This window comes from Giraffa tippelskirchi, chromosome 5 (assembly GCF_054371585.1).
Source record: "Giraffa tippelskirchi isolate mGirTip1 chromosome 5, T2T-mGirTip1v1.2.pri, whole genome shotgun sequence".
NCBI lineage: Eukaryota > Metazoa > Chordata > Mammalia > Artiodactyla > Giraffidae > Giraffa > Giraffa tippelskirchi.
In genome coordinates, this window is record NC_137279.1 from 164076547 (window position 1) to 164102551 (window position 26005).

General features: G+C 40.8%; 2 protein-coding genes across 2 annotated transcripts in view; one reads left to right on the top strand and one right to left on the bottom strand.

The window, feature by feature from the left end:
- Nucleotides 1-26005, top strand: part of C8B (complement C8 beta chain) — a 186219-nt gene that overhangs the window by 94403 nt on the left and 65811 nt on the right. The gene's annotated exons all lie outside the window — the stretch shown is intronic.
- Nucleotides 1-26005, bottom strand: part of C8A (complement C8 alpha chain) — a 69336-nt gene that overhangs the window by 22073 nt on the left and 21258 nt on the right. The window contains exons 3-7 of the mRNA XM_081486763.1: nt 25718-25862; nt 24216-24363; nt 18497-18686; nt 15594-15794; nt 13598-13838 (exon numbers count right to left, since the gene is read on the bottom strand). Coding sequence (XP_081342889.1) covers nt 13598-13838; nt 15594-15794; nt 18497-18686; nt 24216-24363; nt 25718-25862 — 925 coding nt within the window. The remainder of the gene's footprint in view (nt 1-13597; nt 13839-15593; nt 15795-18496; nt 18687-24215; nt 24364-25717; nt 25863-26005) is intronic.

Here is a 26005-nt window from a genome sequence, read left to right on the forward strand (position 1 = left end):
TGGTTCTTTACCACTAGTGCCACCTGGAAAGCTGATAATACTCCCTTGGGTATTTTTAAAACCTCACTTAACCACTTTCAAAGTTATCACAAGTGGTTTAATAGTTTTAAAAAAAGAAGATAAGCAAAATAAATGTCCAAAGATATCACAGAAGCACTGAACCAGGAATTAGAAATCCTCATTTCAAAGTTCACTTTGCTTCTAACCTGTGGTGTCACCTTGGATGTGTCATTTATCTTTCAGTACCTTGTTTTCACCACTTGTAAAATGGCTACAGCCATAAAATACAGCTCAAAGCATTGCCAGGTAGCTTAAATGGGATGAAATGCATGTAAGCGCTCAGAATGCCGCCTGACACAGAGTTAGAACTCAGTGATTGCTTGTTTTTTCATTTTCAATTGCATAAGCTGTTTCATTACATGAGACTTCACACACCTGTCTCGGCAGTTAATACTAACATCTGCCTCTAGATTTCCCCTTTGACTACCTTCCTGTGATGGTTAATTGCATGCATCAATTTGACTGGGACAGGGTGTCCAGATATTTGGTCAAACATTATTCTGGGTGTTTCTGTGAGGGTATTTTGGAATGAGATCAACATTTAAATCAGTAGCTTGAGTAAAGCAGATTGCTGTTCCTAAAGTGGGTGGGCCTCATTCAATTGGAAGTCCTGAATAGACAAAAAGACTGACCCTTCCCTGAGTGAGAGAGGATTCTTCCTGCCTAACATTCCTTGACATAAATCACAGCAAGATCCTCTGACCCATCTCCTAAAGTAATGGAAATAAAAGCAAAAATAAACAAATGGGACCTAATTAAACTTAAAAGCTTTTGCACAGTGAAGAAAACTATAAACTAGGTGAAAATACAACCCTCAGAATGGGAGAAAATAATAGTAGATGAAATAACTGACAAAGGATTAATCTCCAAAATATACAAACAGCTCAGGAAGCTCAATACCAGAGAAAGAAACAACCCAGTCAAAAAGTGGGTAGAAGACCTAAAATAGGCATTTTTCCAAAGAAGACATACAGATGGCTATAAACACATGAAAAGATGCTTAACATCACTCATTATTAGATAAATGCAGATCAAAACTGCAATGAGGTATTACCTCACAAGGATCAGAATGGGCATCATCAAAATATCTACAAACAATAAATGCTGGAGGGGGTGTGGGAAAAGAGAACCTTCTTGTACTGTTTTTGGAAATGTCAATTGATACAGCTGCTATGGAAAACAGTATGGATTCCTTAAAAAAAAAAAAAAACTAGAAATAAAACTACCTTATGACCCAACAATCCCATTATTGGGCATATACCCTGAGGAAACCATAATTGAAAACGACACATGTATCCCAGTGTTCATCACAGCACTATTTACAATAGGTAGGAAATGGAAGCAACCTAGATGTCCATCAACAGATGAATGGATAAAGAAGTTATGGTAAATATATACTGTGGAATATTACTCATCTATAAAAAGGAACACATTTGAGTCAGTTCTAATGAGGTAGGTGAACCTAGAGCCTGTTATACAGAGTGAAGTAAGTCAGAAAACAAATATTGTATATTTTTATGCATACATATGGGATCTAGAAAGAGGGTATTGATGAACCTATTTGCAGGGCAATAAAGGAGACACAAACATAAGGAACAGACTTGTGGATACAGTCAGGGAAGGAGAGGGTGGGACAAATTGAGAGAGTAACATTGAATCATATGTATTACCATATTTAAAATAGATTGCTGGTGGGAATTTGCTCTATGATGCAAGAAGCTCAAATCTTGTGCTCTGTGACAACCTAGAGGAATGGGATAGGGTGGAAGGTAGGAGGGAAGTTCAAGAGGCACATATGTATACCTATGGCTGACTCATGTTGATGTATGGCAGAAACCAACACATTATTGTAAAGTAATTATCCTACAATTAAAATTAAATAAACTTTTTTAAAAAGGGAGGATTCTTCCTGCCTAATTGCCCTGAACTGGAAAATTGGCTTTTTTCTTGCCTTTGGACTCAAACTAAAACATCAGCTCTTTCTGTGTCTCAAGCCTCCAACCTTCAAATTGGGACTACACCATCAGCTCCCCTGATTCTTAGGCCTTTGAACTCAAACTGGAACTAAATCATCAACTCCCCTAAGTCCACAGATTGCCAAATATGGATCTTGGGACTTGTCAGGCTCTATCGTTGTGTGAGCCAATATTTTATAAGAACTCTCTTTATTTATATAAGTAAAGTATGTATTGGAGAACCCTAACTAATATACTTCCTAGTGCCTTTGTTATGGCTAATGATGATTTTTCCTTTATTTAAAGTGATTAGATGCGTGGCTACAGTCAGTGGAGCACACTGGGTTAAGACAGTATGGTTACCCCCAAAAGTAAGCAATACAGTTTACATCATGACCCAGCCCATTCACAGCCAGTTAAAAAAAGTTTCAGTTCTTAACCATACTTTCTGTGATGCTCTCTGAGGCTTTCCTTCCTACTGTATTCTGTTTCATTTTATTAAATGCTAGTCATGGCTCACTAAATTTCTCTTACAATCTGCTAGTGGGCTGTAGCCTGTAGTTTGAAAAACCCTAGGTAAAACACCTCTAAGGCATTATAGAATGTTTGTGAATATCACAGGTTCTCACAATGAACTTGGACTCCACCTGTAATAACAAGGCAAACTTGACCTTGCACAAGATATTTAACATTGCTGAGCTTCAGTTCTTCACTTGTAAATTGAATGGTATAGTATGCTCTTCCCAGGTCTTTCCTGAGGATAAAATGAGATAGTGCATTTAAATGCCTAATTCAGTGTCTGCCATGTGATGAAATGCTCAGTAACTGTTAGCCATTTTACCACTGCTATTAGAGTCTAAGCCCTTGGAATATAGTATCAGAATGAATGACAGAGTGTGAAGAAATGGGGAGGGGTTGATGGGAGGTAAATACTTGGACAAGATATAAACTCTACATCAGAAGACCTTAATTCAATACTAATTGAATCATGTTGAGCCAATTACTTGGGCTCTTTAGACCTAAGCTTTTTGTATAGAATTGGGGAGAAAAATATTAATAAATTCCTTATAAGCAATTATGAAGATCATCTTCAATACCAGATGTGAATGATGTATTTTACCAACCTTAGGAGTTAATATATTTATTAGAATCAAATATTTTAAACAGAGAAACCCTGTTACCTGCTATATGAGATAATAGGATCCATGTTGGTGTCTAGACAGTGCTAACCATATTTTGTGTGCTTAATATATGTTTGTTGAATGAAAAGCTATTGAATAAATGAAGAGAAGGAAAGAAGACAAAGGAAAAGAATGTAAAACTATAATTGACATCAACTTTAGTGAGATTTTTGTCATGTCCCTATAGCTTTTTATACCCAGTGTGTTAGGTAGTAGACCAGTTGGCCCAAGGACCCTAGCTGGAGAGTGATGATCAGTGATGGGTTGAATGTACTGCATTTTCACTGAAAGGGTCATTTCCAGGGTCACTGTTATCTGGCATCCATCAAAGGGAAGCATGATGGAACACAGGCACTGATTGGGCTTGTTAAGACCTTGAAAGATAGTGATAAGAATTCAAAGTGACCTTGATCAATGGGAGGAGCAGTCCCTCCAAAATGGGATGAAGCTCTAGGGACAGAAATGAATGACCTTGATTTTAAAAAATGGTCAGGTAAGGGAAGGAGGCATGAATGCTAAGACTCCAAGTCTTACAGCAGAAGTGTTGGCCACTGTAGGCTGGGCATAATGATGTTTCTTCCATTTGAACAATGTTTCAAAGCTGACCAATTGCAGAGACCTATGAGATAGGTTGCTTTATTGTCCCCACATTATAGATGAGAGGATAGTTAACATTGTAGAATTAACAACTGGAAAGCTGGGAGTAATGAATGTGGTTATAGTAACACCAACATTGTTGTTGTTCAGTCGCTCAGTCATGCCTGACTGTTTGCAACCCCATGGACTGCAGCACACCAGCCTTCCCTGACCTTCGCTATCTCCCTGAGTTTGCCCAAACTCATGTCCAATGAGTCAGTGATGCCATCCAACTATCTCATCCTCTGTCATCCCCTTCTCCTCCTGCCCTCAATCTTTCCCAGCATCAGGGTCTTTTCCAATGAGTTGGCTCTTTGCATCAAGTGGCCAAAGTATTGGAGCTTCAGTATCAGTCCTTCCAATGAATATTCACGGTTTATTTCCTTTAGGATGGACTGGTTTGATCTCCTTCCTGTCCAAGGGACTCTCAAGAGTCTTCTCCAGCACCACAGTTTGAAAGCATCGATTCGTTGGTGCTCAGCCTTTTTTTATTGTCCAGCTCTCACATCCATACATGACTACTGGAAAAACCACAGCTTTGACTAGATGGACCTTTGTTGGCAAAGTGATGTCTCTGCTTTATAATATGCTGTCTAGGTTTGTCATAGCCTTTCTGCCAAGGAACAAGAGTCTTTTAATTTCATGGCTGCAGTCACCATCTTCAGTGATTTTGTAGTGCAAGAAAATAGTCTGTCACTATTTTCATTGTTTCCCATTCTATTTGCCATGAAGTGATAGAAATGGATGCCATGATCGAAGTTTTTTGAATGTTGAGTTTTAAGCCAGCTTTTTCACCCTCCTCTTTCACCTTCATCCAGAGGCTCTGTAGTGCCTCTTCATTTTCTGCCATTAGGGTGGTGTCATCTGCATATCTGAGGTCATTGATATTTCTCCCCACAATCTTGATTCCAGTTTGTGCTTCATCCAGCCTGGCATTTCTCATGATGTATTCTGCATATAAGATAAATAAGCAGGGGGACAATATACATACAATTGACGTACTGTTTTCCCAATTTGGAACCAGTCTGTTGTTCCATTTCTGGTTCTAACTGTTGCTTCTTGACCTGCATACAGATTTCTCAAGAGGCAGGTAAGGTGGTCTGGTATTCCCATCTCTTTAAGAATTTTCCACAGTTTGTTGTGATACACACAGTCAAAGGCTTTAGCATAGTCAGTGAAGCAGAATTAGATCTTTTTCTGGAATTCCCTTGCTTTTCCGGTGATCCAACAAATATTGGCAATTTGATCTCTGGTTCTTCTGCCTTTTCTAAATCCAACTTGTACATCTGGAAGTTCTCAGTTCATGTATTGTTGATACCTAGCTTAAAGGATTTTGAGCATTATCTTGCTAGCATGTGACATGAGTGCAATTGTGTGGTAGTTTGAACATTCTTTAGCATTGCCTTTCTTCGGGATTGGAATGAAAACTGACCTTTTCCAGTCTTGTGGGCAATGCTGAGTTTTCCGAATTTGCTGGCATATTGACTACAGCACTTTTAACAGCAGCATCTTTCAGGATTTGAAATAACTGGCTGGAATTCCATCACCTCCACTAGCTTTGTTAGTAGTATTGCTTCCTAAGACCCGCTTGATTTCACACTCCAGGATGTCTGGCTCTAGATGAGTGATCACGCTGTTGCGGTTATCCAGGTCAATAAGACCTTTTTTGTAGAGTTCTGTGTATTCTTGCCACCTCTTCTTAATATCTTCTGCTTCTTTTAAGTTCATACCATTTCTGTCTTTTATTGTGTCCATCTTTGCATGAAATGTTCCCTTGATATCTCCAATTTTCTTGAAGAGATCTCTAGTCTGTCCCATTCTATTGTTTTCCTCTATTTCTTTGCATTGTTCACTTAAGAAGGCTTTCTTATTTCTCCTTTCTATTATTTGGAACTCTGCATTCAGATAGGTGTATCTTTCCCTTTCTCCTTTGCCTTTCACTTCTCTTCTTTACTCAGCTATTTGTAAGGCCTCCTCAGACAACCATTTGCCTTATTGCATTTCTTTTTCTTGGGGATGGTTTTGGTCACCGCCTCCTGCACAATGTTACGAACCTCCATCCATGGTTCTTCAGGCACTTTTGTCTATCAGATCTAATCCCTTAAGTCTATTTGTCACTTCCACTGTGTAATCATAAGGGATTTGTTTTAGGTCATTCCTGAATGGCCTAGTGGTTTTCCCTACTTTCTTCAATTTAAGCCTGAATTTTGCAATAAGGAGCTCATGATCTGAGCCACAGTCAGCTCCCAGTCTTGTTTTTGCTGACTGTAAAGAGCTTCTACATCTTTAGCTGCAACGAATATAATCAGTCTGATCTCGATATTGACCATCTGGTGATGTCCATGTGTAGAGTCTTCTCTTATGTTGCTGCAAGAGGATGTTTGCTATGATCAGTCATTCTCTTGGCAAACTCTGTTAGCCTTTGCCCTGCTTCATTTTGTACTCCAAGGCCAAACTTGCCTGTTTCTCCAGGTATCTCTTGACTTCCTACTTTTGCATTTCAGTCACCTATGGTGAAAAGGACTTCTTTTTTGGTTTTTTTTGGTGTTAGTTCGATGAAGTCTTGTAGGTCTTCATAAAACTGTTTAACTTCATCTTCTTCAGCTTTAGTAGTTGGGGCATAGACTTGAATCACTGTGATTTTGAACGGTTTGCGTTGAAAACAAACCAAGTTTATTCTATCATTTTTTGAGATTGCACCCAAGCAGTGCATTTCAAACTCTTTTGACTATGAGGGCTACTCCATTGCTTCTAAGGGATTCTTGCCCATGGTAGAAGATATAATGGTCATCTGAATTAAATTCACCCATTTCCATCATAATGTTACTACACCAACATAGTGCAGCAATAAGTACCATTTATAAACTCGTACAATATGTCAGGCCCTGGGCCACCTGATCACAACTCTTTCTCTCTCTTAGTTGCTAAATTGTGTCCAACTCTTGCGACCCCATGGACTGTAGCCTGCCAGGCTCTTCTGTCCATGGGATTCTCCAGGTAAGAATACTGGAGTGGGTTGCCATTTCCTTCTCCAGGGGATCTTCCTGACCCAGGAATCGAACCCAGGTCTCCTGCATTGCAGGCAGAATCTTTACCGACTGAGCTATGAGGGAAGCTCTGATCACATAGACTGTTTCATTTCATATTCCTAACAGTCCTATGCAGTGTCTTCTGTCATTGTCTCATTTAGGGGAACAGGAACCAGGCAGGAAGAGGGAGGCATTTGCCTGAGGGTCACATGGTCAGTCAATGGTAGAGATGAGATGTGAACACAAGGAATCTAAATTAGAACCTTTTTCAGCAATTGATGCTTAATGAGTGCTCATTAGCATTACTCTAAATATTTTCTGTGGATAACTTTTCTTATTCCTCACAATTAATATGAATTAAATGCCATTAATACCTCCAGCTTAAGGGATGAAGAAATTAACACTTACAATGATTAAATAATCTGCCGGTAATCACACAGTAACGTGACAGAACTTATATTTCAAACACTAAGCTATTCTAACATCCTGCATTCAAGGGAAAACAAATCTTTTTAAACACTTACCATCCAAAATGTATTGATACTTGGAATTATTCTCAAACAAGCCTTTATTATCATTCCTATTTGGGACTTGAAAAAACCTGAGGTTCAGAGAAATTAAGTTCCCTGATTGGGGTCATGCAATACTAATGGTATAACCAAGATCTCCACCCAGATGTGTCTGACTCCCAAGTTTAGATTCCTCACTACCATCTGCCAGCATGTCTTCATTCCACAGACCTTGATCAAATGATTCTGCTACTTACTCACCCCACCTAAAACTGTAATCTATAATAATAACCACTGCTTACACAGTATTTTCTTTATCATGATGCTTTTCAGAAATATTTTCATTAATTCTCATAATGGTTTTTAAAAGTAGTTTATTATACTTACATTAGTTGTGGGAAAACTGAAACTCAGAGATACAAAGTATTAGCTTTTAAATGGCAGAACCAAAAGCAAAGATATCTTTGTAAAAAGAACCCTTTTGACTACCACATTGCCTGATGGCTTTCATGGCGCCATAAAATACTATTGGCTTCCTTCACAAGCGGAGCATCAATAGAAGTCATTCTCTGTAAGATCTTTGCAGACCTTCTCAATATTCCAAACTACAGAATCAAGAGACTTCCCTGGTTGCTCAGCAGTGAAGAATCCACCTGTAATGCAGGAGACTCAGAGACATAGGTTCAATCCCTGGGTCAGGAAGATTCCCTGGAGGAAGAAATGGCAACTCACTCCAGTAATCTTGCCCGAAAAATCCCATAAACAGAGGAGCTTCTTGGACTACTGTCCATGGTGCCACAGAAGAGTTGGACACAACTGAGCGTCTAAAAAACAGCAATAGAATCATGAACCTTTAGAGCTTTGAGGGCTCTTAGTTTACTTTCTATTCCATGCAGTTTCCCTCACATCATCCCAGATGGAGGTAACTTATCTGACTTACTTAGATTCCTTAACTTATAAGAAAATCTGTTTCATGTAGCATTTGAGAGACAAAAGTCACAGAAGCAAAGCCAAATGTGTCAAGGAAGCCCAAATGCCTCAAGAGATAAAGAATCTGCATGCGATGCAGGAGATATAGAAGACAAGGGTTCGATTCCTGGGCTGGGAAGATACCTTGGAGAAGGAAATGGCAACCCACTCCAGTATTCTTGCCTGAAAAATTCCGTGGACAGAGGAGCCTGGCAGCTACAGTTCATAGGATCACAAAGAGTCGGACACAACTGAGCATGCACATGCAAGACCTACCTACATTGACCGTAAAGGGAAAGTCTAGTTTATTGTCTAGTAGAAAAGATACATATAGATAATTACAATTAGTGTAGTGTATGAATTTATATATACATATATATATACATACATATATATTCTGGATTATTTTCTTGGCTCGAGAATCCCTGCCATATTTCCAAATGCCTAAAGGCACCTCTCCTAGGAAGTTGGCCCTCCCAGGCACACTCATCATGTTCTTCTCACCCTAATATGTGTGTGTGTGTGTGTGTGTGTGTGTGTGATTGAAATATAATATAGAAGGAGTATTTACACTTCACAATTCATACCCAGGTCATCTGCAAATTACCTAAACTCTATTTCAACATATGTCTCGAATCTATCATATTCTTTCATCTCCATTCTTGATTCCTTACCTCGATATCAACAAGAGTCTTCTAACTGTGCTCCCTGAGTCTGCTCTCACCCCCTCTAATCTGTGCTCTCCAGACCATGGAATGACCTACTGACACAGAGATTAGACCATGGCATTGCTGGGTAACCTTTTAGTGATTTCCTTTTCACTGCAGGCAAGGTCTATACTTCTTACCATGACCAGCAAGACCATCTGCAGCTACTTCCAACCTCAGCTCCCTCCATCCCCCACCTTATCTGCAGGCTTCAGCCACACATTCTTATTTCAATTCTCAAACACTCCAGGCTGTCCATTCTGCCCAGGGCACCTTCCCTTTGTCTTGAGAGTCTCCTTCTGAAGATCTTTTTGGACCTTATCCTATTTCCTCAAGAGATTTTCCCATATAATCCTAAATTGATTGTCTTCTCCCTCTCCTTCCACAGTTATTCTCTATTTCTACAACCTGTTCATTTTCTACATAGCTCATATCACAACTTGCAATTGGCTCAGCTGGTAAAGAATCCACATGCAATGAGGAAGACCTGGGTTTGATCCCTGAGTTGGGAAGATCCCCTGGAGAAGGGAAAGGCTACCCACTCCAGTATTCTGGCCTGGAGAATTCCATGGACAGTATAGTCCATGGGGTCTCAAAAAGCTGGACACGACTGAGTGACTTTCATTTCACTTCACTTCATGTATCTATTCATTAGCTCACTCAGCAGAAGCTACTTAGGCCAAACACTGCTCTAGGAAATGAAGGTATAATAGCAAACAAAACATATGAGGTCCTTGCTCTCAAGGAACATGCATACTAGGAAGAAGAGGTTGACAATAAACAAATAAGCATGTGAACATGGTAATTACTGAATATATAGTGATGGCCTGAGAATTAAAATAAGGTGCTATACCAAAGAAGGACTTGCTACATGGTCATAAAAGGCCTTTTGGGAAGGGGGAGCATTTAAGTTGAGATTTGAATGGTTAGAATACAGCTATGCAAACATCAGAGGGAAAGGTAGCCCAGACAGAGAGAACTTCTAGTACCGAGGCTATAAGCTAAAATAAGCTTGCTATGTTAGAGTGTTTGTAGAACAACAGTGACAACAGCAAGACTGGAAAGAAATGAAAGAAAAAGTAAAAGGAAAGAGGAGAAAAGTGAAGAAAGACAAAACAAAAGCCATCATACCCTAGCAGTGGCCAGATAAGAGATCACAGTGGTTTGGACCAGTTAGATGGTAATAGAGATGTGGTCAGATTCCATGTATGCTTTAGAAATAAAAGATGACAGATCTCACTGATGAGGGGCAGGAAGTAAAGGAGGAACCAAGAATGACATCTGGATTTTAAGGTGTTTATTTAGTTTCTTCCACTAGATTGTAAGCTTTGTAAGAACAGGAACCATATCTATTTTGTTTACCTGGCACATAATACAAGCATAATTGATGAATGCATATCTGTATGAACAAAACTATGAAAGAATGGGCAGAGGGATGTCAGGGCAGGTTTCACAGAGCTGGGGATACCTGTACAAGGTTCCGAAGAATAAGTTGAAATCTGTCAGGTTGGCAAGACAGGGAAGCGTTCTGGAGGCTGACAAGCATGCACAAAAGGAGGCAGGAAACATACATGAACAGAACCATGTCACTGAAGTACTTGACCTGCCCTAGGTAAATTATCAGCTCAGTATTGGGGCCAGACTCCAGAGAGGCCAGATGGTGAATGCACTATTCTCTTTGTGATATTTTTATATAAAGACAAATAATAAGAGCTCCAAAGAAGGGATGAAGGAGAAAAAAAAAATCTAAATCCAGAAATTCCAGCCCAAAGCCGTACTGATCCCTGTAGAAGGTAGAAAGCTGTCAGCAGCAGCCCTTGAGGGAAGTCTAGCCTCCCATTGAAGTCTAACATCACCTCCCCAACATCCAAGACGTCCCTTGATTTTTGATGCATGGTTTCATGCTGTCTTTAGGGGAGAAGCATTTTATCTAAAGGACACATTAGAAGAAAACAGCCTCATGCATCCTCTGGGATGAACCCATAGAGGATCTGAGGCAAACCCAAGGACAGATGAGTTCCCCCAAAGCAAACCAGCCCGTGTGTTCATTTAAATCATTCCATTCCAAGCTCAGCTCTTTGAGGGAGGGGATGTATACCACACGGTGTGTTTCTCAGAAAAAAGCACTTAATAGAATATAAATATGATTAAAGTCATATCGATCAAAGACACCCAGAGAGAAAAAAGACATTGAAAAAGAGGAGAGCGAGAGAAGGAGTGAGAGAGAGGATGAGAAAGAGACAAAGAGAAAATTAGACAAACATCAAACATGGAGTGAGAGTATGCAGTATTCTGTTTGTCAAAGGGAAAGAAGGTAGATGTTTTTGTTCTTTGTAGGTTAATATGTAAATGACATTCTGATTTATTAGCGGGCTCCAGCAGATGAGGTGATGATTAGCACATTTCCATATTTATAGAAAAGCAACACTAACTTTCCGGATTTATAGAAAATCAGCTCTTCACAAGTAGCAAATTGTGCTATTATCGACATATGGTTTTCTATAAACAGAGCTGAGGTAATTATCCCTGGGACAATTCGTTGGTGGGCTCCTTTTGAATATTAACCACATTGGAAGCCCATTTCTGCCTCACAGATTTTAAAGTGGAGGGGGCTTGAGATACCCCAGGCAATTAATTAGTAATCCAGTACCAAAGACAGAGCCCAAATGAAAGACTGTACCAGGAACACATGGTGAAAAGACACGGGTCCAGGGGTCTGATGCCAGTTTCCTGCAGCCCTGGGCCAAATACAGGGAAGTAATTAACTTCCCTAAGGAGCCTCAGCATTTCTGGGGCTAAAACTAGAATAACACCAACCTCCAAATGTTATCAAGAATATTAAATAAGAATATATACAATAGCCCTGGAACTTAGTAAGTACTCAATAAATGTTAGCTCTTTGTCCTTCCTCATGGTTTTGAGTGACTCTTAAAAAGATCCACTTGAATTAAGTTTTTCAAACTCTTTTTTTATACTGATCTGTCCTGAACTATTTCATTTGTCATGACTCTGTACATATATATGTCTTTAACCAAAAGAAGTTTCTTGAAGCAATAACTTATCCTCACTGCCTACAATCTGTTATGATATTTTCTCTTCTGTTCTGTGTTGTTCAAAATGTTTGTGATCCATACATTGATTTCAGGATCTACTACTGGGTTTCAACCTGCAGTTTAAGTATCATGCTGCCGGATGGTAGAGACTGTATTTAGATTTGCTTGCCTCTGTATCCCTAACACAAACACATAGAAGATACTGAATAGATACTTGAATTATAAAAGAATAGATACAGCGATAGATGGACGAGTTTATGAATGGCCCTAGTCAGGAATCTAAGTTAACACCCTCTTCAAACTCAGTGTCTTGTTTTGCTCGCTCACTGTGTACTAAACCCTGTGTTGAGTGCTAAAGAGGTGGGAGTGTCAGACATGATGCTGGCTTTCAAGGATCTTGCTGTCTAGATGAGAAGAGAAATAATTAACATTTGGAAAATTGCTTTAAAGACTAAACTGTGGAATTTATATGAATGTGTTGAAGGAAGGAAGTGACCAGCCTGAACTGGTGCAGTCAGAGAAACTTCTTGAAACTTGGAGGTTGAACTTGGGCTTGAAAAATAGATACACCTCTCACCCTTCTACTCATTCACTGGTTCTCAAACTATGCTAAGCATCAGAATAACCTGGAGGGTGATTGTCGAAACACACACTGCTGGACCCACTCCCAGAGTTTCCCATTTAGCAGGTTTGGGATGAGAACCTGAGAATTTGCATTTTAACATGTTCCTAGGTGATGCTGATGCTGTTGGTGGGAGTCCACACATTTTAGAACCACTATCCTAGCAGTTTGGAGTGAGACCATGGAGACTGTTGATGTCTTGCTAAGGATTTTAGACTTTCGTATTAGCCATGCAGGATCTTAGGCAAGGAGGTGACATCCTAAGATCTGTGAGGCAGAAAGATCCTTCTGGTAGCAGTGTTGAGAATGGATTGGAAGAGGTGAGTCTTTCTTTGCAGACCATTTAGGAGTTGATGCAGTAATAAGTGAAAGATGTAAACCCAGCCTCCCATTGCAGGAGAGAATGTAGAAGAAAGGATGGAGGAGAGCTGCTCAGGAGAGAGAATTGAAGGGTCTTAGAGATCTACAGGGGTGGAGGGGAAGGAGGGTCTGACTCTAGGTTTCTGCCATCACTGACTGCTTGGACGGCCGTTCTACCCACCAAGAATCTACACTTAAAATGTTTGAACATTTTAAATAGCAAAACCCCAGAGACCCTTTATTATTAAAGAAATAACTATGGTGCCACAGAAAATGCATGATTTTGGACAGCCAGATAAGTCTGCATTCAAATTCTATTTGTGGTGCTTCCTTGCAAGCCACTTTGCCCTGTTGAACCTCAAGTTCCTATAAATAATAATACTAATGCTACCTTAGAGAGTTGTCATGGAGACTAAGTGAGATCATGCATGGCTGAGAGTCAGTGACTAGAAAACTGCTCACCATGTCTGGTACATGCAGTGAACATGATGTGCATCATGCACCCATTCTACTTACCAGCTGTTGCCATTTTTTCTCTGTCAAGCACCAGGATATACTCATAAACGCCACCCATCGATCCAGACGTTATGTAATGGGTGCCATAGTCATTGATGAACTTGGCATACATGCCATAATTGTATCGCTCTGGAAGCTCCATTAGTGACTGCAGCATACCTTCATCCAGCATGATGTTTTCTCTCCTCATCTTAAAATTAGCAGTCTTCACCTTTGTGAAAATTCTTATAAAGATGTATTTCTGCCAACAACAACCACCACCATTAAATGAGGGAAAAGAACAAAGAGAGTATATATTTTACCACATGAGATCATGTAAAAGGTCAGCATTTAGTACCTGTGGATATATATATATATATATATATATATACACACACCTACATATAACTGTGGGAATCATATGTAAATGTATAGATATACTTACATATATATGTATATAAACATATATAAGGGAGTATTATTACATTTTGCAAGCATATATTAGACACCAGTGTGTGCCTGGCTTCTCCTGTACCTTCATCTCTGTTCCTACTATGTCATCCAGGTCAAGTTCTTATCAACCTTCACTGGGTTCATTATTACAGTGTGTTTCATTGTGTTCCTTGCCTCTATCCTTCCCTCAGCCCACTCTTACCTCCACATCTTTCTCTAATTAAAGCATTGCATTATGCAACTTCCAATATAAGTATTAGGCACCCATTAAAAATTATGTTTAGGAATATTTCAATGACATTGTGAAATGCCAATATCATTTAATTTATTGAACAAATACCTATCAGTGCCTGTCATCACATGCTTTCTGCTAGGTGTAGGGAACATGATCTTGAATGAGATAGTCCCTGTCCTCATAGAGCTTATATTTTAGTGGTAATCTTATACGATTCAGTAATAAAGAAATGCAGGATCCTGATATAATAATGAAAAAAAAAAAAAAAAAGACAGGACCAGGGTGAGGTTGAATTAGTTTAAGAGAAGTGGGTTGTGCATGAGCTTTCCTTGCAGAGAATGTAAACCTTGTTCCAAAGTGATAGTGAAAGTTGAAGGAAACTACCTGGTTTTTGAAAAGTCCACATGACTCTGTGAGAGTCATATCTCAGAACAATACTTCCCTTCAGATAAACAGCTTATTTGTGACAAAGCTCCAAAATGTAATTTATATTTGTTAACAAAGTTAATTTTTATAACTATTTCCATCATGTAAAATAATGTTTTGAGCCCTCTGTAAATCCCAAGTTCTGGTATCAGTGTATTGAGGCTTTTGGGTAAATTTCTGATCAATTCAATGAATGTTGCTCTGGCTCCTGATTACCTCTCCATCCTTATCACTCCCTGTTTTCCCTTCCCACCTGGGCTTCAGGCAGTGGAAGTCCTTTCAGTCCACATCTGTGTGAGGCAGGCTCTCATCTCCAGGCCTTTGCACATGCTCCTTCCCAGGCTGAGAACAGCCTTCTGTTAGCTTCTGCCTCACTTCACCCAGACAACTGGCACTAGTCTTTAGATATCAGTTAAGACAGACTCCCTGACTTCCTCAAGGAAGCATTGCCTGATAATAGACAGGATAATAGGCAATTAGTAGTAAATGGTTGATGAAGAAATGTTGATGAAGAAAGATTCATTGAGCGGGCCAACCATCCAATCTATTTGGAAAAGCCAGGCTTGCTGTAGAATTCTTCCAAGTCTAGTTTAGAGGGCTTGGCTGTTTCTCTTTAAGACATTACCATTCTGAGCATTTCCCTGTATGCTCCAGGTAACCATGAAAAAGGATGGGGAGATGATAAGAGTACTAGTCGTATCATGCAATGTTATTCCCTTTGTGATGATTCTGTATGTGAAAGTGTAATAAGAAAACAAACATGATTACCACTGATCAGACATTTCCAATTACACAAGCAAATGAAGGTTCAATTACTACTGTACTTTTTTAATGCAGTTAAGGTAGTACGTGTTCGGCATAGATTATGCAATACTGTGTAACATGGGCATTATGTTTTAATACCTTCTCATTATACTTGCTTAACTTTTTTAAGAAGGAAGCATCTTGTGACGTGGATACACCTGCAGTCACCATGAGTGGGCGGCGTGTAGAGCCCACACCAATGGTCAATCCACTTGACACAGAATTGTCATTTTTTACTTTAGTAAGAAGATCATTTGCATCATTATACATCTCTGAAGAGATTTTAGTATCTGCCAGGGCCTGAAAGGAAACACATAAATGTTAGCTTTGTATACATAAAGTTATATTCCAATTCATAGGTAATATTTAAATCTTTTCTCTGTAAAATAATCAGTGTTTCAGATTATTATAAATGCTCCTTTAAAAAGGCTATTCCAAATTGATACTAAAATGCAGAAAATTCAGCAGTGCTTAGTAATTAGTGGTACTACTAAAATATTTATTTAAACATACACACATGATTCTGATAAAATGTTATAATGTTCTGTGCATTTATTTCTTTCCAGAGGGCTTATCCTTCCTGTGTAGAAGATAGGAAGATAGATACCCTTCCTTCCTGCTTGACTCTGTAGTGGGGAAATACAGAAAGCCGTATCTAGGCATGGACAAGGGGCAAAGGCAGGCAGGTGGTGACAGTTCTAAGCAGAGGTATGCTTAGGGACCACCCCAAAGTGTTTGGTTATTTCATTCCAGGATTGCATTTCTCAGCCAGCTTGACCTGAGGTGTGGTCATGTGCTTGCTTGAGCCAAGGAAGTGAGGGTTAGGAGCCCATGGGTGGTTCACTCTGTAATCACAAGAGCACGTGTTGAGATGGAGGCTCCATTAAGTTGGGTCCTGAGTGTCCGTGATGATGAGAGTTTCCTTTCCACCTTAGGATGAATGAATAGCAGAAGAAGGGCGTTACTGTTTTAAAGCACTGAGATTGCAGAATCTTTTGTTGCCACAGCATAGCCTAGTCTATCTTGTCTGACACATAGGCCCTAGACCATCCTCTGGTTAGGAAAATGGCATTGCCTACGTCTTCCAGCTGGGCTTACTTAGACCTGATGGCAGAGGTGGAAGTGGGCTGGGGAGAGCCAATTTCTTTTATTTTTTATTTAACTCTAGTTGATTTACAGCATTGTGTTAGTTTCAGGTATGTAGCTTCAGATTCATTTCCATTATAGTTTATTACAGGGCATTGAATATAGTTCTCTGTGCTACACAGTAAATCCTCATTGTTTATTTTATATATAGTTGTTTGCATCTGTTACTCCCATACTCCTGATTTATCTCTCCCCTTCCCCTTTCCCCTTGGTAGCCCTAAGTTTGTTTTATATGTATGTGAGTCTATTATTATTTTGTGCTTAAGTTGATTTGTATTAATTTTTTAGATTCCACGTATAAGTGATCGTATAATGTTTATCTTTGCCTGGCTTATTTAGTGTGATAATGTCTAGGTCCAACCATGTTGTTGCAAATGGCATTATCATTCTTTTTTTATGACTGAGTAATATTCTATTGTATATATGTACCACATCTTCCTCATCCATTCCTCTGTTGATGGACATTTGCTTCCACATCTTAGCTATTGTGGACAGTGGGAACCGATTTCTTAAAATGGAATCCATAAGCCTAGCCTTATCCTCTGTCAATATTTTTCTTTTGAGAAACTTGAGGGGATGAGGGATGTGACTAGATAGTTGTTCAGGGTCCTAGCATCCTATCATCTCTCTCTATAGATAGAATGTAGATAGAATGTCAGAGAAGGCACTGGCACCCCACTCCAGTACTCTTGCCTGGAAAATCCCATGGAGGGAGGAGCCTGGTAGGTTACAGTCCATGGGGTCGCGAAGAGTCTGACACGACTGAGCGACTTCACTTTCACTTTTCACTTTCATGCATTGGAGAGGGAAATGGCAATCCACTCCAGTGTTCTTGCCTGGAGAATCCCAGGGACGGCGGAGCCTGGTGGGCTGCCGTCTATGGGGTCGCACAGAGTCGGACACACAGCAGCAGCAGCAGATAGAATGTATATGATACAGAGAGAATTTGTATCTTCTAGCCTCCCTTCTAAATGCTCTATAGCTAGGCTTAGTTCAGATAGATCTGGATTTAAATCTTGTCTCTGCTACCTATTGGGCCTGACATTTATCCCTCTAAGTCTCTGGGATTTTTAATATCTAAAATGGGCCAATGGTAATATCTGTTCCATTGTCTTGTAATGAGGATTCAGTGGGAGAATTTGTGTGCAAGTAGGAGGGGACACTTGGTAAGCCTCCAGTGAGGTGTGCTGTGTAGATGGCTCACCCACAGGGTGAGGGGTAGAGAAATGAATGGTCAGGAGCAGGCCCTGGAGCTGACTGTGAGCTCCATGGTGACCAGGAGACCGCAGAATTTTAAAGATGTGGAGAATCTTAGGGAACCTTAGCAGTTTGCAAGCACTGTTCGATAGCAGAACCCTTTCTTCCAACAAAATCATGTACAGAAAGCCAAGAGATGAAGGTCATCAGTGAGGACCTGCCCTTGGGGAAGTAGGGACGCAGGTCTCAGGACCCCCAGCCACCTCCTGTCTTGCCCCCACTTTATATCTTAGGAACCTGAGCCTGGGGAGGGACAGTGAGCTGCTCAAGGTCTGATATACATCTGTTCTAATAGTGTCAAAACCTGGAAATAGGGCTGCTGACTAGCAGCCTAGAAAATAGGGCCCCAGTCTATTTCACTGCTTTAGGACCAGAACCGAGATTTAGCAGAGGTTGTCCCATTTACAGAGGCTCCCTGGCCCTGACCTTGACACTTCAGCCCTGAGCATGTGTGGCAGCAGGTGCAGTGGGTGCTTCAGCCACCAGCAAGCCCTATAGAAAGTAAAATCTTCCAAAGCAAGTCATCCTATCTTCACCAACAGACTTCCCCTCCATGCCTGCCTGCCACAGTGGCCTGTGAGCACCCCGTTCAGACTTACTTCAAAGTGATATTTCAGGAAATTGTAGGGTTTCCGGAAGTACTTCTCATCATCTCCATAGTAGAGACGCTCACAGGTGGGGTCATACCGAAGCTCCCTCCATTCCCCATTGTATACAGTCTCACACTGGCCCCCGTAGTACCTGGGATCGTACACATTCTGAGTTTCTTCTTGGGTCAGGATATTATACCTAAATTGAAAAGGAAAGCAGCTTCTAGGAGAGAGCACTGGAAAAGCAAAGAATAACACAAAATATCCTCTGCACGTTGATGTAAACTGGTAGGCTGAGCAGTGTTTCTCAAACTGAGTTATGTGAGGCACTAGGTTTCCTTGAAGTACCTTAAGGGCCATTTTGGGTAACAGTGGGAAACTGAGTGGGCTGGACATGAGCCCCCCACCTTCCCTTAAACCAGACCAGCCAGACAACATCATTCAGCATCTAGGACAGTGCTCCCACATAGGAGGCACTCCTAAATATTTGTTGAGCAAACTGAAGAAGAATATGCATGATGATCAAAATTCTGAGCCCAGGAACTAGACAGTCCAGACCTGTTTCCTGTCTCTGCCACATCTAGCTGTGTGATTGACCTTGGGCAGATCGTTTAATCTTTCTGTGTTTCAGTTTAGTCATCTGTAAAAAAAAAAAAAAAAAAAAAACAGCTAATACTACTGCCCTCGCAGAGTTAAGCATAAGTTAAAACAAGTAAAGGAATCGTAATAGTACTCATATGAAATATTTAAAAAATGTTGCTGTTGTTGGTTTTTGTTAGTATTATTTCAGAAGAAGTTCTGCTGTTGAAAACTAACTTTGAAATATTGGTATAGTTCATAGTGGTAAGCTGATGATCTAATCCTCAGAAAGGCTGCAGTCTTCTAGACAGCATGGAGAAACAGTGTGAAGTCAGGAGTTAAGTCGCTAAGTCATGTCTGACTCTTTGCGACCCCATGGACTCTATTGCCCCCTAGGCTCCTCTGTCCATGGGATTCTCCAGGCGAGAATGCTGGAGTGGGTTGCCATTTCCTTCTCCAGAAGTCAGGGAGACACCTGCTTAATTTCCTGCTCTGTCATTTACTAGCTGTGTGACTTTGTAGAAGGTTTCTACAAACTTCCTGAAGATCGTTTCCCTCATTTGAAGAACAGAATAGTAAAAGTCTCATTTAGTGCAGTCTAAATGAGAGCATTAGGGTAAAACAGAAGTATACTTGATAGTAATACTTCTTTTCCCCTGGCCCAATACCTTTCCAGAAATATTTTCTGATACTTGCCACTCTGAGGGTGTTTCACATCTCTCTGCCTAAGTCCTCTGTTTTAGGTCATGGATGGTTCAACCATATTTAGGTAAAAATAATGTGAAACAGGTAAAAGACAGCTTTAATTTCTTAAAAAGAGAAAGTTAACTGAACAAAAGCATGAAAGTTGACTAAGAGTTCAAAGACCTTACAATCTAAGCCTCTTATGTTGTAGACAATAAAATGATTGCTTTTCTTTGCATCTCAAACTTTTGTTCAGCCTTTAAGACCCAACTCGAACGTTGCCTCCTCTGTATCACCTTATTTGATTATCCTGGACAGACAATTGTCCCTCCTCTGTGTTCCCACGGTATTCAGTGATTGCCTCTGGCATACCATATGTCATGTTTGTTTATTTCCTTTGCGAAAAGGCACAAAGACAAATTAGCAGGGGAAGAATTATGAATAAAACCTGCTTCAAAAGAATAAATGGATAATTATAGAGCACTTGGTGTATAGTAGAAATTCAATGTAAGTGAACTTCCTTCTTATCTTCCTTTCTCCATCTCTTTCTTCCTATTAGTGGATGTGATTCCTGGGTAATAATAGCTGTGATGAATTGAATACACATTTTACCAGACATTTAGCATACATTAGCTTTCAACCTCATGACAATTTTGCAAATGTGAAAATTGAAGCTCAGAAAAATTAAGTAACTTGCCTATAGTCAGAACTGGGATTTTTTCCTAAATTTTTTGGACACTACAATCTAGGTTCTTACTCTTTACCCTGCAGTTTCTATCTTTCCACCTATGGGACACGTTGCTGCCTATAGCTGATAAATACAGGCTCTCTAATGGACCAAAGGAAAACTCAAAAGAACCATAAGCTCTAAGATTGTATTGCAGTCTCTAACCATAAGTAAAGCTTATGTATATTTGGAAAATCTGATTGCAGAAGCCCTAGTGGAAATAAAAAGAGAGAAATTCCACTTTTTAGAAATTTGTTCTGCAGAAATATTCACACACGTGTACAAAATTATATATATGAGAATGTTCATTGTAGCACTGTTTATGAAAGGGAAAAGGGGGAAATAATCTAATTATCTTTCAGTTCCATAGGAGGTAATTTAATTATCATACAGTTACACTATAGAAGAATTGGGAAATTATTTTGTTTGTCTTTTTTTTTTTAATTTTTTACAAAGGTCCATATAGTAAATAATTTAGGCCTTACAGGTTGTGTAGATTTCTGCTGCAACTACTCAACTCTTCCACTGTAAGGCAAAAACTGTGTTTCAATAAAACTTTATTTAAAAACAGACTGCAGGCTGAATTTGGCACCTAGGCCATGGTTGCTGACCCTTGTTATGGAACACTACATTGTTGCTTAGAAAAAGACAGTAGATGATATGGTAGGAAATCTTCAAAATATTAAGTGAAAACAAGTTGTGGGCAGTATGTATAGTCTAATCATATTTATATAAAATATACTTATGCCTATAATGCACAATACATTTAATTGAATTCTTTCCATACAGTGTATGTTGTTAGTACATTTTTACATGATTGGAAAGTCCCAACTTTTAACAGGGGTCAGCTCCAGGGAAGGAAGAAAGAGAGGGTCAGTGGGTGGGACGAGGTTAAGGACAGTGAAGGACAAAGTTCAGTTTTTAACCTCAAATAGTTATTACTTTTGTAACAATAAATAAAAATTAAAAACTGGGAAATGCCTAAATAAGAAAAAAATAAAATATCAGGAAAGGCCTCTGAGACCTTACAGACGAATGAAAAACCACCATAATGTCAGCTGTTGGGAGTGGGGGTGGCCCCATTCTTCTCGTTTCAGTGTTCCGCGTGAGCAAAGTACTCAACCCAAGAAGTATTAATATACTTGAAATTCTCCTGATTGAATCACATGAGATCAGGGTCATGGTCTGAGATCTTTTTGTCAATAAGAAGGCAATCATTTTCCAATCAACACCTCAGCATTTCATGCTCATACTCTTCATCCCATAGTCACTTTCAAAATCAAGATTTTGGTGATAGAGCCTGAGATATGCCCTCCCAATATTCACATGTTGAAGTCCTGACTCCCAAAACCTCAGAATTTTATAGTATTTTGGTGATAGGATCCTTAAAATGGCAATTGGGGTAGAATGAGCTTATTAGGGAAGGCCGTAATCCAGTATGACTGGTGTCCTTACAAGAAGAGAAAGTTAGGACACAGCCATGGCCAGAGGGAAGACACTGTGAGGACACAGGGAGAAGACGCCCATTCAGTAGCCAAGGAGAGAGGCCTCAGAAAAAGCAATCCTACCTTCATCTCAGATTTCTAGCCTCCTAAGAAAATAAATTTTCTATTGCTTAAGCCACCTAGTTTGTGGCGCTTTGTTATGGCAGTCCCAGAAAACTAATATTATTGTTCTAAAAGAAACAAATATTTGATCATCTTTTCATGTGTATGTGTCTACATGCATGTGCAGGATTCTGCCCTATCTGGTAGGTGGGCTGTTATCTGAAGGTAATTAAAGCACAGTGAATGAGAACTGCATGTCACAGAACTCACACGTGACCGGGAGTGGGCCGCCACATGGCCCAGCTGCTATATGATGATTACTACCTCTCTCTGTTTCCTCATCTGTAAAGATCCAGCTGCTCCTATTGATTTGTTTCAATGCAATCAATACTCAGTGACAGACTGTTCTAGGAAAAGCTCTGATATAGAAGCTGAGGAGATGAAAAACATGAATCAGAGCAGCCTCTGCCCTCAAAGAGTTTATGTTCAAGTTAGGGGACAAGCCCCAAAGCAAAGACGAGCAATACCATGTGTCACTACAAGCTCAGCCCTGTGCTGGGTGCTGGAGAAGCAGAGATGATGAGGGATCCCTCAGCCTGGGAAACAGATGTCTCTGCCCTGTTGGCTAAGTGCTGAGAGTGGAGGACACACAGGGATGCTAGGAGCAGTGGGAGGGGACTAAGACAGCTAAACAGCATTGAGAGGAGGAGAGGGGGTGTCAGAAAGACCAGCTAGAGGAGATGATGCCCGGATGTCTTAACTGGGCTGTCATAGCAAAATACACCCAATACAATACCCAAGTCTGGGTGACTCAAAGAATTTTGACAAATTTATGTTCTTTCAGTTTTGGAAGCTGGAAGTCTAGAAGAAAGGTACCATCAGGGTTGGTTTCTGATAAGGCCTGTCTTCCTGGGTTGCAGATAGCCACCTTCTCGCCATGTCCTCACGTGGTGTCTTCTCTGTGCATGTGGTGAGAGAGAGCTCTCTGGTGTCTCTTCCTCCTCATATTAGTATACCAGTCCTATTGGATTAGGGCCCCACTCTTATGACCTCATTTGGCCTTAATTACCTCTGTAAAGGCCCTATCTCTAAATACAATCACATATGTGTTAGGGCTTCCACATATGAATTTTAGGGGGATGCAATTCAGTGCATAACACTAGGTAAAAAGGTAACCAGGTAGGAATATAGGGAAGGATATTCCAGAAAGAAGGAACTAACTTTATGAAATCTCAGAAGAAAAGTGAGTGTTGTGTGTGTGGGTTTGAACCTAAACATAAGGTATACAATGAAGTAAAGTTAGAATCAAGGTTGATGGATCTCAACAGATTAAAAAAAAAAAAACTGTGTCCCGAGAGGTGTGAGTCAGCAGTCACAAAGTGGAGATTCAAGCTCCACTGTGTCTCACCTTAGAGTCCATTTTCTTTGCACTGTGTCGCTATGTTAGCCTTGGTTGTATCAGCAGCTGCAGTGCAAAGCAGAGCATGAACAGGGCTACTGAAAAGTGCCCTTAGTCAGAGAAGAGTTATTTGGGGGAATATTGGAAGCCTTCGGAGAAGATGTAGCTTCACAAATGGGCCTTGGAAATGGAATTGGGGCAAGAAGAATGAGCAGTAGAGTGGGAAAGAGTGAAATAAGGATACACAGAGAGAGGCATAGAGGGGGAAACAGGAGCTATGTCATGTAAACAGGACTGAGCAAATCACCTGTTATGGACTGAATTTTGTGCCCCCATCAAATTCATATGCTTAAACTCTAACTCCCCATGTGGTGGTATGTAGAGGGAGACCTTTGGGAGGTGCTTTGGTCATCAGGGTGGACCCCTCATGAATGGAGCTACTGCTCTTACAGAGGAAACCCACAAGGCACCCTGATCCCTTCCACCATGGGAGGACACAGCAAGAAGACTGCTGACTGAAAGAACACCCTCACCTGACCAGGCTGGCACCCTGATGTCAGATTTCCAGCCGCAGAAGTCTGAGAAATAAATTTCTATTGTTTATAGGCCACCCAGTGTGTGGTATCTTGTTAGAGCAGCCTGAAAGAACTAAGACACTAGAGGGACGGTGGCCTCTTAGGATGCACTCTAGAGGAATTCCTCCCAAAGACCCTCTTGTTTCCCTGAAACCAATACTCATGATTGATGAGAGATCATGCCCAGGACTCACAGAGCCAGCAGGCAGTGACTCACCCCAAGGCTGCCCTCTCTGATCCTGGAATTGGGTCATACTGGCTGCAGTCATTGTCCGAGATCCTGACGTCTTCACAGTCATCCTCGTCAGAGCCATCCAGGCAGTCCTTGTCTCCATTACACACCAGGTGGCGTTTCAGGCAGCGACCTGAGCAAGGAGAGGCAGTGGATGCTTCTAGAGCCTCCGGGACTGCTCCCCCTCCCTCAAGACCTGTATCAGTTCAGTTCAGTTCAGTTGCTCAGTCGTGTCTAACTCTTTGCAATCCCATGGACTGCAGCACGACAGGCGTCCCTGTCCAGCACCAACTCCCGGGGTTACTCAAACTCATGTCCATTGAGTCGGTGATGCCATCCAACCATCTCATCCTCTGTCATCCCCTTCTCCTTCCACCTTCAATCTTTCCCGGCATCAGGGTCTTTTCAAATGAGTCAGCTCTTCATATCAGGTGGCCAAAGTATTGGAGTTTCAACTTCAACATCTGTCCTTCCAATGACTATTCAGGACTGATTTCCTTTAGGATTGACTGGTTGGATCTCCTTGCAGTCCAAGGGACTCTCAAGAGTCTTCTCCAACACCATAGTTCAAAAGCTTCAATTCTTTGGCGCTCAGCTTTGTTTATAGTCCAACTCTCACATCCATACATGCCTACTGGATCTGTTCCATCTCTGAAAGAGCCCTTCAGTCCTCCATGCTGTCCCATCTTCCTTTCATCCTCAGTGCCTCCACCCTCCTCCCAGCCTTGCTGTCTCCCACCTGCAGGCCCTCAGCTCAGACCCTGCCCCACACTCCTCCTCTCTATTCAGTCTCCACATTACAGCCCCACGGATCTAAAATGCTCTGCACTCTCCAGAGCCTCCCCATTCCTCTGTCTCCAAATGCCACCATCTAGTCCCCAGTTAAAAACCTGGCCAATCCCCTGCCTCTCTTCCCAAAGCACTTATTTTGGGCTGATTGCGAATCCCTAAACCCTTGTGCTTTTGCACATTTTTTCTCTTAGCAAACTTGTTCATTTTCTAAGTCTCAGTTCAAGTACCGTGTTGAATCCTGCCCTGACTCACCAAAGCAGATTTAGGCACCCCCTGCCAGAGAATCTGTACATTGGACCCTATACATACACCCGTTACACTGGCTATCAGAGGATGTTGTCATCGATGCCTTATTGGTCTGTCTCCCAAAGAGTCTAGGAGTAGCGAGGATCAAGCACATGAATTTTTTTTATCTCTGCATGGCCAGTATATGCACTCAATTAATACTTATTCAATGAATGGATGGATGTGTGAATTGTACCTTTTTAAAATCAACATATGTTCCCAAAAACTTGCATCAAGATTACTTGGATTGCTGGCTTGGCTTCAAATTCAGGTTCCTAGGTCCCATCCGAAACTTCCAGAATGATAACTTCTGGGACTCTGGAGTTCTGCATTCTAACAAGCTCCTGGAGAACTGTTTTGTACATTAAGTTTGACAGGCACAGCTGTTATCCTGCTGAGATGCTACTCACCTGTCTCCTTACACTGGAAATCCTGTCCACACTGTGCTTGACTCAGACAAGCTGTGGGACTGTGACAGCTGGCTTGGTCCCAGACATTGCCACTGCAGATGGTTCCCCCAAACTTGTTTGGCTGCAAGAGGCTCCGGTATCTGTACTAAATCAGATTTGGAAGCAGACACATTCATTGTCTTATCAATCAACCAAGATTGGTGCAGGCAGGTCTCAGCTCAACATAAGGAATGACTGTCTTAATGATTGAGAGCTCCCTGCAAAGCTGTCTTTTGAGGGGGCGAGTAA